This window comes from Xiphophorus couchianus, chromosome 9 (genome assembly GCF_001444195.1).
Source record: "Xiphophorus couchianus chromosome 9, X_couchianus-1.0, whole genome shotgun sequence".
Taxonomy (NCBI): domain Eukaryota; kingdom Metazoa; phylum Chordata; class Actinopteri; order Cyprinodontiformes; family Poeciliidae; genus Xiphophorus; species Xiphophorus couchianus.
In genome coordinates this window covers 26,670,857-26,683,572 of record NC_040236.1, presented here as the reverse complement: position 1 = coordinate 26,683,572, position 12,716 = coordinate 26,670,857, and the positions used below count along the sequence as shown (strand labels likewise).

General features: G+C 37.2%; 1 protein-coding gene and 1 long non-coding RNA gene across 10 annotated transcripts in view; both read left to right on the top strand.

Annotated features, from left to right (window-relative positions):
* mcf2l2 (MCF.2 cell line derived transforming sequence-like 2) overlaps nt 1-12,716 on the top strand; it is a 123,164-nt gene that overhangs the window by 21,344 nt on the left and 89,104 nt on the right. For all 8 annotated transcript variants that reach the window (XM_028027315.1, XM_028027309.1, XM_028027313.1 and 5 more), the window contains exons 3-9: nt 1,378-1,492; nt 3,225-3,315; nt 8,939-9,052; nt 9,440-9,556; nt 11,171-11,320; nt 11,495-11,619; nt 11,720-11,834. In XM_028027315.1, coding sequence (XP_027883116.1) covers nt 1,378-1,492; nt 3,225-3,315; nt 8,939-9,052; nt 9,440-9,556; nt 11,171-11,320; nt 11,495-11,619; nt 11,720-11,834 — 827 coding nt within the window. The remainder of the gene's footprint in view (nt 1-1,377; nt 1,493-3,224; nt 3,316-8,938; nt 9,053-9,439; nt 9,557-11,170; nt 11,321-11,494; nt 11,620-11,719; nt 11,835-12,716) is intronic.
* Nucleotides 5,857-8,923, top strand: LOC114150726 (uncharacterized). 2 transcript variants are annotated; one of them, XR_003596818.1, is made up of 3 exons: nt 5,857-6,103; nt 6,268-6,388; nt 7,515-8,923. It is a non-coding gene; the product is annotated as an uncharacterized LOC114150726 (long non-coding RNA). The 2 variants fall into 2 exon arrangements; XR_003596819.1 differs by lacking the exon at nt 7,515-8,923 and adding an exon at nt 6,489-6,768.

The window sequence follows — 12,716 nt, the reverse complement described above, 5'->3', positions numbered from 1 at the left end:
CTATTTTGTTCAGAAAGTGTCGTTGATGTGTTTTCGCTGTAAGCTTTACAGCAGCTTAATGGGATGCTTAGATTCACAAGTTGGATATGTCTTTGATGTTATATTCAAAAGAATAGGGTATGTGTTCTGATGAGGCTCATTTGTCAGGTTAAAAGTACCTTTTGAAACTAACATCCTGATAGCAGATATAGTTCATTACATCTACTAATACAGAGAATAGAAATTATATGTGATTACCTGACATCAAAACATTAACAGAGCTGCTTTTCATGGATACCTTATGCACTACTTCTAAAGTGAGTCCACCTGACTCACACTTTCCATTCGTCTTGCAACGTGTCAGTTTAGAGTTCCACCCTCTTTCACTGGAAATGCAAGTTTTAAAGTGACAAACTGAAGTGAGATGTCTGCACTTCCTAGTTTTTAAGCTAAAATTGATCCATAATATATTTGCACAGTCAGTGTTTGTTACGTAGCATTTGAATTAGTTACAATTTGGAGTATGAAAGAGGAAATTTAAAAAGTGTATTATAAATGTAGCCACCAATATTAAGGTCACACACTAACATTTAATTGAACAGTTATTTTTCTTTGATTTGACTTCAAACATTCAAATGATCACTGATCACAATCTTTCAAGATATTTTTCAGACCACATTCATAGACGATGGTTCCTCACTATCCTTCCAGTATTTAATCATACATTGGACAGTTCTCAACCTAAGTTTAGTTGTTTCTGTATCTCCTTAAATGTTTCCTCTGCTTGATGCCAATGATTCCTTCTTAAACAGACACACATCCACTCCATAACCACAGGATGTATCCTATGATTGTTTAAGAAGTGAGAAGCTAATGGTCACATCAGCTGGGGTTAGATAACTTGTTACCAGCAGAAAAATAATCTCCCATGCAGTAATAATCCAATAGGACGCTTGTACCTATTAGCTTATTTAAATTCAGGTGGGGACTGTACTTAACTTGAATAAAAAGTAAAGAGTTAGGTTGCAGTCTAATTCACTTCAGTTTGATTTCACCAACAATTTTCTAAATCAGTTGAGATATTTAGAATTTAGAGGATGTTTTTAATCAGACTCTGAATGACTCAAGTTTTGATTTAATGCTCCATGGTTAAAGGAGTATATACTGTTTGTGCCCAAGAATAGACTGTTAAGAATAGTTTACGAGGTCAATACTGTGGAGCAATGGTTAGTCTGTGTGTTCTCCTTTACCTCTCACACAATCACAGCTGGGAATGAACCATCATCATGTCATTTCTGTTGACAGGATAACATTTTTGCATGATTTTTGGCAATGAACTGCAATGAAGCAAAGATTAAAAAGGGCAATAAATATTACATGGGTGTTTTTGTGCTGCAGGAGGGCGAGGAAAGGACAGTGCCCCCATCATCACTTTCCCAGAGTGCTCAGGCTTCAATGAAGTGCCAGAGGAAGATTTCCTTAATGTAGTCACCTATCTGACCAGCATACCCAGGTAAGTCCACACACAGGAAAACTTAGGACTCGTAGACTCAAAGAGAGGTTTTACTCTTTAAAACTACAATATGTAACGTACAAAAATGTTTTTACTGATTTATTAAATTGTCACTATGTGGTGGCAGTATAACATGAAACAAATAATCTGTGAACAAACTGAGCTCCTCTGCCTCCTCCCTGTGGTACTACTGCCATCTGCAGAAATACACAGCTCAGTCAGAAACAACCACTCACAGTCAGGAGGAGGGTCTAAGCACTGCCAATCAAGCTTGTGTATGCACTGCTCACACTCTCCCCCTTGCTCTCTGTTATGCTACAGTTCCTTCCCCACACTTAAGGCTGGCATGAGTGCTCAGGCTAATTGGCATAGCCATCATTGACGACAGATGAACAGTTTTCCTGGAATGATGGTTTCTTCGCCATTAGCACAGCTCCAGTGATGGCGTGGTCAAGCACATTTCGGCTCTTAGAAGTCAATGACGGGAGTAATCTCCTCACAGAGAGTCGTTTTTCATTATAAGGGGTGGGACTACAAACAGCAGAGTCTGAGCGTCACACCACAAGAGAGGTGGAGTGAGAGAGAAAGAAAAATTGAAAGGAAAGAGCCTTCTCCCCACATTTTCCCTCTTTTGCTGCTCAGTTCTCACTCCCAGTGGAAGTGCTTTGCTCACAACAGAACTTTATTTTAATTAGCATGGCAGCTTTGTGGCCAATCACATGTGAGGATATGGGACTGTACCATTATGTGAAAACAGTGGGTGAATGTGGGTGAAGATAAAAATATTATATAATAATAAATTATTATTATTATTTGTCCGTTTGATAGATTTGGTTGCAGTGCTTTGTTCATTTCCATCCATGCATCCATTTCCTAACACCATTGTCCCTAGTGGGGTCAGGAGGGGTGCTGGTGCCTATCTCCAGCTAATGTTCTGGACAAGAGGCGGGGTCACCCTGGACAGGTCGCCAGTCTGTCGCAGGGCAACACAGAGACAGATGGGACAAACAACCATGCACACACACACACTCACACCTAGGGAGAATTTAGAGAGACCAATTAACCTAACAGTCATGCTTTTGGACTGTGGGAGGAAGCCGGAGTACCCGGAGAGAACCCACGCATGCACAGGGAGAACATGCAAACTCCGTGCAGAAAGACCCCTGGCTGAGAATCGAACCCAGGACCTTCTTGCTGCAAGGCAACAGTTCTACCAACTGCGCCACTGTTCATTTGTTTTTGTTAATTAAAACTTTGAAATAAAAATATACAAAAGTAAGAATGCATGCTTTCATAACAGAACAAATATACAAAATTAGAAAAGTATAAGGCTTCTCATATTGAGAACACTGAATGCAAAAAGACTTATGATGCAAAACATTTCTATTTGATGGCAAATGATGATAAATTAAGATCCATTAGGGAGCCGGAAGTGCAGGCTCTTCTTTGGTAGTTGAGCCACAGGAACTGGTTCACTGAAAAGAGACATAATTCCAATCAATAAGCTCCATGAGCAGCATATACACAACCTTGACTGACAAAACTGCTGCCTTACTCGTTTCTGTACTGAGAACTACATTTGAAATAAAATATGTTCAGTGAAATTCATCCCTGTGATTGAAGATATGTGTCCCTTTTTAGGTTTTTTTTCAGAGTACTTGGAAATGTTTTCCAGACTTTGGGAACATAACAGACATTCCACTCTAAAGCCTTTTGTATCATTTCTTTCCAGCTTGGATGCTGCCAGTATCGGCTTTATCATCATCATCGATCGACGTAAGGATAAATGGAGTTCAGTGAAGGCCTCTCTATCCCGGATTGCTGTGAGTTCTCCTCCAAACGCCACTTCATAAGAAAACACACTTTTAAACAGCAGTAGTCACACTTCTGGGCAAGTTTACCACATTTACTATTAATCAAAACTGGGGAACAAAGTGGACTTGATAGACATGAAACAGACTCCATTGAGCTTTCATGAGCAGAAAGTGAGGTGTGAACACAAACTGTTAAAGGATGAAAACAACATTAGAACTGATACAAGAAACAGCCAAAACAAGATGGTAATCGGAACAGACAGATGAAAGGTAAAATGGAACAGCAGAGAGCTGAGCCAGATCTAGAACTGGTTCCAATACTCAGGTGTAGGGCTGCACCTGTCGCCCCTCTATCAAGTGTGGACTCAAAGTGCAAAGAATTGTTCAAGTGCGCAGGCTACATGCATGTAAACATTTGAGAGTTGGGACAGAACGCCTGTGTCGAAACTTTGTCATCCAAAATGGCGGAACTGGTCACTGTTTAGGTATTTGTGCTGCTAAAAATTACAACTACAACAACTGCAAAAAAATAAATCTATTTTAAGTGTACAGTAAAGGTATTTTTGCTTTCCTAAGTTATTGCTGGAACTATTTGACTGTTCAAATGTGTTTTGTTATGACTGAAAAATGAATATGAATTTTCTTCTCCTCTAGTCTGAAAAGAAAGCATTTGTTTAAAATTCATAAATGATATCGCTAAAGAAAATAAGAACCAAATATCTTTGTTTTCCATTCCCACAAAAATTTAAGATATTAAATTTATAACTATGAAGCTTTCCTGGCAATGACATTTTGGAAAAGAAATTAAAAAAATAAATACATTTCTGTGTGTTGTGTGACTGAGATTTTGAGACACTGGACCTTTTTTCAATTACAACTTCATGAATATTTTGAAAAAGATTTTCAAAAGTATATATTGTTCAAGAAATCTACCCCATTTTTTAAGTTTTAGTATAATAAAATTTGGTTCTCTAACATCGGATAAGTAGTTAAGTTATGATATTAATAATTTAATCCTCTGGCTTAGTTTTTATTCACAAATACCCCTTTCTAAAAATCACCTCAATTTTTAAGGTGAAATAATTTTATTTAAGAGTGCTTAAACATTGCAGCATCACAAAAGCCCAATCTTTATACCAATATGTTGATAGCATAATTTAAGATTTGAAATTTGTCAAAATTAGCATTTTGTTTTGCTTTCCTCACAGGGAAAGTAACTAAGTATGTGACTATTCTTTATCTCTTCTTTTTTCTGCTCAGTTTATCATATCAAACTTTTTCATTACTACCCAGATAGCACATGATGGTAATTCTATGTTGAATTATAGTCAGAATGGTTTATTGTTGGTTGAGGTTGACAACTGACTGTGGATCAACCATCAAACAATCATCCAATTCTAGCCAAGTAACCAATGTTGAAAATGTGTCATTGGTTCAATGTTGTTTTGTGGTTGAAATCTAATGAATGAAATGCTGACGTACGTATGATCAACATCTGATCAATGTTGAATTAATGTATGCTGTTTTGTCACACCACTTCCCCTGTTCTCCTCCTTATTGGAACTCTGGGTCAGAGCGTTTTATTTTTGAACGGGGATAATCATGTTTTAAATTAAGCACTGTTGAGGATAGTGGGTGGTGATACCTTTCTGTACATTTTCTTACTTGTCCATAAAAATGATTACTGACTGCTTGTGTGTGATATATTGACACAAAAACATCTACAACTTACTACAAGGAGTGGTGCGGTCCACCCCCACTATTTATATGAGTGGATGTTCCAACCACATAGCCACTTCGCCGTTGGCTTGTTTGCAAAAGATGTTACTTCAATGTTGAATGGTTAATGTTGATGACTGATGGTGAATAAACCATCAAACAATTGTCCAATTCTAGCCAATTAACTAATGTTGAAAATATGTCATTGAATCAATGTTGTTTTCTGGTCAAATTCTGTTGATTGAAATGCCAATGTATAATCCATTGTTTTTCTACTCCTCAAGGCACACTGCCCTGCAAATTTTAGGCATTTCCCTAATTCAGCACACATGATTTCAATTGATGGCTGATTAACAGGGTTTTGCTGAATTGCACTCATGCAGGTCAGTTTGAGGACCAGTGTTGGGGGGAAAAACTGCTAATCAATTTTGAATCCAAGTATGCTGTTTGTTCCACTCCAACCCCCCGTCCTGGGGGGTAGATGCCACTACATCCCCATATCCCCCCATTTCTCCCTAAACCTTCCCCACTTTTCACCCTTCCCCCTGCCACCCTCGCTCTCCTTGAGCTCTGGGTCAGAATATTTTATTACTGGGTGGGGGTTAATCATGATGGAACTTGACTTAATGCTCAACTAAAAACCCACCTGTTTAGGATTGTATTTGAAACGTAATCAATTACAAATTTAACTTGACTTAATGCTGTGTTTTGATTATTGATTCTATATTGCATTGTGTTTCTGTGTTTGTAATGATGTAAAGCACTTTGAAATGCCTTGCTGCTGAAATGTGCTATACAAATAAAATTTGATTGATTGATTGATTGATGTTCCGAAGTAAGCACTACATGTTGAGAACAGTGGGTTGTGACTCCTTTCTGTACAATTTCTTGTCTATAAAAATGATTACTGACTGTGCATAACGTGTTGATACAAAAAACATCTACAAGTCACTACAAGCAGTGGAGTGGTCCGCCTCCCGTGTTTTACACTAGTGGTTTGTCCCAACCAAACAGCCACTTTGCTGCTGGCTTGTTTGCAACCGGCTTCTGAATTGATTTCTACTCTGGGCACTTTTTGGTAAGTTCGGCAATATTACTTTTATCTTAAATGTGTTTATTGAAAAATAACTGCAATGTTTTGTGCCTATAGTAATCCTGGTTATTTTGGGGCAAACCAGATATTTTTAATAATTGAAGTTATGTCTCCCTTTGTATTTTTTTTTATCCTGCCCACCAATCTAGGCCTAAGTATGAAATCCTATGAGATTTTGTGGGATTTGAGTTTTTAAAAGTAGGGCGGGGTCTATTGTTTGGTTTGGGAGAGCATATGGTCGTCAAGGAAGTACAAGGCTGGCTGCTGCAGGTGAGCTGTAAATTCTTGTGATTGTGAATCACTTGTTTTTCATTTTTTATTATGATGTGCTTACTAATATGCCTAAGCATAACATGTGCCTCTGTTCCAGAACAGCTGATTCAGATGATTGCATGACCTTCTGCAGCCATTAGGAACTCCAGAAGGATGTTAATCACCCACAGATTCAATCCAGGTGTGGCAGAAGGGAAACACCTAAAACATCTAAGGCAGGTGAAACACTGATCTAAACCTGCTAACGACTGATTCAGTCTGTTTATTCTTGGTTTGGTAATTGGTGAAACTGAACTATTACTTGTGTGGGATCATTATCAGCATATGAACATTTTTGAATGGATTTAATAAACTTATTTGGAAATGTTTGTGGTTAATGGAAGATTGAACCAGTTATTTGATGGAAGTTTATACTATACATACTGTAAATATTTTTCCAACTACAGTACAAATCACCTTTTGCACTATTTTTCTGTCTCTGGTGTGTTCAGTCAACCCTGATCCTCCTTGAGTTTTATCTTTAATTTTTCTGATAAACAGCCCTTTATCTTTTTTTTTTGTGGGCTCTGGTGTCCCTTATATGAAAGTAGGCTGACAGGAAGCCGTCCTGAGCCGTATGCAACGAAATTTCGTTCTGTATACACCCTGTGCATGCAAAATGACAATAAAGTCAGTCTAAGGAAAGGCGGAAGGAAAGTGGGGAAGACGTGCGGTAAATATTGTCGGGTCCGGGAGTCGAACCCGCAATGGCTGCGTCGAGGACTCAAGGCCTCCAAACATGGGTCTTGCTATCCCCTACGCCACCATGGCACGCCCCTACAGCCCTTTATTTTAAATATTGATTCCCTCATTTTAACATGAGTGCGGCATCATAAATGCTACACTATGCTGAAGCTTGATAGGTAAATATAATTATATATGTCAACTAACATTAAGATGAATATTCATTAGCGTGTTCTTATTAATTTATCTGTGAGTGTACATGGGGAACCATATGGTTTGTGTTTGTTCTCAGACCTATAACCAGTACACTATTTAATATTTCAATGTCTTTCAAAACTTTTGAAATGTTTATCATCTTTCTGACCGGTGCCTTCCTCAGCCTTATTTTTCTGTTTTTCAGCTGCTGCTTGGAAATTTAACCCAAAGCTGACTGTCGAGGACTACAGTAAAACTGTCAAGAAATGGATTCATTATGCGCCAGAATGGGAGGAAGGCATTATGGAACCAAAGTGATGCCAACCAGGGTCAAACTTTGGTTACCCCAACTTGTACCATATGTTCATGGTACAAGTTCATATGGTACAAGGCTTAACCTCCTGGATGCTGTTCTTCCATAGACAATTGACTGTTGTTCTGACAATCAAAAAGGAATCAAATATATTTAAAAATCTATCCCTGTTTTTGTAAATAAAATGTTATATTAATGCAATGTCATTTTTAGCCTTTTGTAAACAGATTTTTGGAAATGTGTTGATGTATGATCATTTTGAACAACATATACCTGTGATACCTATCATCTTCCAATAAAATTATGGTTATCACCAGTGAAGAAACGTTTAGTGATATGTTGTGATGTAAACCTATCAGACCAAATTTTTTTTTTACATGAATCAACATTGATTTCTTAGCTTTCATTCAATAAAATCAACCCAAATGTGCATGTAGATCCATATTCAGATGATGGTTGAATCAACATTGATTCAATATAAAATCAACACAAATATGCATGCAGATCCACATTCAAATGATAGTTGAATAAATATTTTCTAACTGATTCAATGTAAAATCAAAAAGTGCACCCAGATCCACATTCAAATGATCGTTGAATCAACCTTGATTCAATGTAAGATCAACACAAATATGCATGCAGATCCACATTCAAATGATGGCTGAATCAATGTTGATTCCTAACCGATTCAATATAAAATACACCTAAATGTGCATGTTGATCCACATGCAGTTAATTGTTGAATCAACATTGATATAGTGTCAGTTATGGTTGAAACCCTAACGTTGATTCAACATGTAAGTCACCGACCACTTTCAATTCCATTTCAATGCCAGGCTTCAACGGAGATTCAATGTTTCTGCCTGACATTGTTTTAATGTTGTTTCACTCATATTGTGCTATGTGGGTAATGTGTGTCATGACATACTATTTTCTTTGAATTTTCTATAAAGATGGAAAAAATGAAACACTGCCATAATTCTGCCTTCTAACTCAAAATGTCACATGAACTGTGGGTAATACACTTTGCCGAAGTCCGCATGGAAGCAGACTCAGCATAAGAGCAGAAATAGGATTGAAAATGGGCGGTGCGAAGGGCAGATGTGAACAATTTAAGACACACTATGAACTCAAACCCTTCAATATGATCGCACATTTGAAGGGCACAGGGGCGGAACAAGGGTAGAAGTGAGTATTAGGATGGGGCCCTTAACTGTATTCTGCTGTAACCTGTCTTTGGAGGAATCTGAAGAAAACTTTAATTAGCAGAAAGAGAATAAACAGCTGAATGATGCACCCCTGTGTGTTGTTTTCAGGGAGCATTTCCAGGAAACCTCCAGTTGGTGTTGGTGCTGAGACCTTCCAGATTCTTTCAGAGGACAATAGCTGATATTGGAATAAAGCTCCACAAGGATGACTTTAAAATGAAGGTGTGTACATTTGTACTGAGTATTCATTTTTGAAAGAAAAAGTATTTGGTTTTTGAAGATTTTGTATTTCTTCTGTCAGTAGGTAAAAAATTAAGATTCTTTTGTAAAAAAGACTTTTTTCACCAAAGTGACAGACTTTTCACTTTGACTTACTGTTTTTTTCTGATTTTTACTATATTTAATCATTGACTGACCTCTATTACAATAGAAACAAGGCTAAGCTAAAGCACCACATGCTCTAAACTTAAAATATTTAGTTTTACCCATTGTTACTGCACATTACATTGCTACTAAATGTATATTTTTATCATAAAGGGCAAATGCAAAACATCTATAATGTAGGATGTGGTTCTGAACACTTAAATGATTGTAGTGCTTTTCTTTCAGATTGTTATGCTGAACTCTCTGTCAGATCTTCATGGGTATGTGGATAAAAGCCAGCTGACCCAGGAGTTTGGAGGAAGTCTTGAGTACTCTCACAGTCAGTGGATACACCACAGAACTGTGAGTAAATATTGAGCATAAAATCATTTATATTTTTACTTTAAGTTCTACTTCATAAGTAGGTAACTAGCTAAAACCCAGCCTTGGGTGAGCACAATGTCATAGTGTGTTTAGTTCTTTCAACTATGGGGAACCCTTTTCAAACAATCCTCAATATTCATAGTACAAATATGTCACAGATATTACATACATGGATATTTATTTAGAAGATTACTTATGAGTTGGTTAATGATGAGGCTTGATTAGATTTCCAGTTTGACTGCTGGAGGGAAGTAGTGTTTTGTAAACACACACACATATGGTGCAAAACATAGTGCAAATATTTACAAAAATATATACAGACAAGTACTTGAAATTTTCAACAATATAAATGTCCATTTATCTTATCCTCATTTTGTTTGAAACCTGTGATCTTCATCCCTGACCACAAATCTCTGATATTGTTCCTCTGTACTTTATTCTCCAAATAATTCCTGTATTTCTCATTGTTTCTAATCTTGGCTTTGAGCTGCTTCTATATACTCCTCAAAAACTCCCTGTCTCGTTCGCCAAAAGGCTCTTTTATGTAATTTGCCAGTTCTTTTAGGTCACTGGTGATTGAGGGTTTGTTATTAGGGAAGCATTTCACTGATCTGGTGGGGATTGATTAGAATTTTATCATGTTCAGAGCTACCTTAAAGACTCAGGTACTTTGTGAATAACTTCTCTCACCAAGGTAAAATTCTAAAAAAACAAAAAAAAGATGTCTGTAGGAGCTACTTTTCATTTTAGAATTCTTTAGAATATGGGCCCTGACATTCTTCACTAGCTGATTTAACATATTTGCATCCATGTAGTAATAGCATGATTTTATAGTGATTCTGTTGGATAAATTGTAATAATTGATGCTTTCTCTAAATGGATTGAACTCTTTCCTACAAAAAATCCAGATGCCTTAACAGTAGCAAAAGCACTTTGTAAAGATATCATTCCTAGATATGGGATTCCTGAAAAAATATATAGTGATAATGGAACTCATTTTGTAAACCAAATTATAAAAAAAATAGCAGAGAGATCAACTTGGGTACATTTAGTACATTGTAAAAGGTCATTTCATTTTAAAAGTAGCTAAAAGAAGACAAGCTTGGGACGCTCACTGACCTGCAGTGGAAAGCCCAGGTAAACAGGGGGCTAAACTGAATAGAGGTTTGGTCGTTTGAAACTGGTGAAGATTGTCCACAACCCTGCAGTGTTTTTAGGAGACCTGACAGATTCCTAATCATCAGTACTGAAGCGAGACCTTGAGTAATTCCAATACTGAAAACTTCATTCACGCACTACAATAACATGTTGCTACGTGGCAAAACATCTATAGACAAGTCATGAACCAATACACTTTAAAACCAACTTTCTATTTTAGAAGGTTCTAGTTGTTTCTCATGGGGTGGTGGTAGAGCAACCCATAAACTGTGTAATATTCTGATGCTCAGTTTAATGCGTATTTTTTATCTTGCGTTAAAGCTGATATTTTGATAGCGCCGTGGTTATAAAGAAATTAAATGTCTTTTGCTGGGGTTAGAGTCAGCAAGTCCAATGGTTAGTTATGTCTCAGAATGTGTCTGGGTTTTTCTTTAGGCCATAGAAAACTTTGCCTTGACAGTGAAAACTACAGCGCAGATGCTACAGAGGTTTGGGTCGGAGCTGGCAGAGACGGAGCTTCCCAATGACGTCCAGAGCACCAAAGACCTGCTCACAGCGCACACTGACAAACACAATAACCTCAAGGTTAGGCAGCACGTTTAGAACATGAGAAGACAAATATTTCATATAACTAAAGTTCTCTTAACAAATGCCATAAAATGTCCTACATGAAAGGAAAGCAGCGAGAATGTGTAGACGTACAAATGTTTTACAAGTTACCTTGTTTACTATTTACATGCTTTCATGGCTCTGAAACAGGAGGAGCTGAGGCTAGCTTTAAGACAAGGCAGCACCTTGTTTACCTGCATCAAGGACCAGACAGCCAAATCGGAGAGCCACAAACTCAAACCTGACGAGATGGAGAACCAGACAACAGTGGAAAGGTAACTGACACTTTTTATGTCGTGTTGTTAATCTTAATCTATATTCGGAAAATGTCAACCTTCCAAATATGTCCGGTGAAGTAGATCCTTTCTGTTGTAGACTCCTGGCCCAGCTTGATGAGACAGAGAATGCTTTCGAACAGTTCTGGTGTAAGCATCATCTGAAGCTGGAGCAGTGCCTGCAGCTGCGCCATTTTGAACAGGATTTCAGAGAGGTAAAACCTGTGTCGGCATGGCAACCTCTGTCCAACAACATTTGCATAATTTCTGTCCTCCCTTCAAACACCTTCAAGAATAAAACCCCTGAAAGATTTGAAGAAAAGATTCCTCACATTTTCTAAAGTTTTGTGCTTTAGGACTTTGGCAGGACAGACATTTAGAACATCTGTTATATAAAAAGTGACCAAGTGGTATTTTTGTATTTATAAAAAATAACACTCAGTGTCAGGAAATTCAGTGGCTGAGTGGTTATGAATTAGAATGCTTAAATTTAAATATTATGTTATCTCTTCAAATGTTTTTCACAATAATTGTAATTTATTATCATTCTCTCTTCAAATATTAGTTTTTATGATAGGTTTGAAAAATTACTTGAAAGAATGTAATTTGAACAGGGAGACCATTATCTTTGGAGATTTTAACATAAACTGGGGAAATACTGTACATCTCACAGAGTGAACCTTAGAAGAATAACCGATAGATTTGATTTTGTCCAAGTAATTCAAAAGCCTAAAATAATTACTTCATCAAGCAGTACAAGGATTGACTTAATATTTACTAGTGGTTCTCAGAGAATAGTCAAATCTTATAACATGCTAGCTGGACTTTCTGAACACAATCTGATACATGTGACCAGGAAGATTTAAAAACAGAGATTCAGTTATTCTGTAAGAGAACACCCGTTTATAGACATTATCAGATTTGGGTTTGCGCAACTACTTGAATACGTGTGATCATACACACCTTGATCACCTTAAAAATAATTAAACCTGACCTGTCTGGAGTTAATCTGCTGATCCAACTCTCTTTTCTTTTTCAGTCAGAATGAAATTACCCAAAAGATGCATTTCATGCGCTTCAGCGCACAGACCAATCAG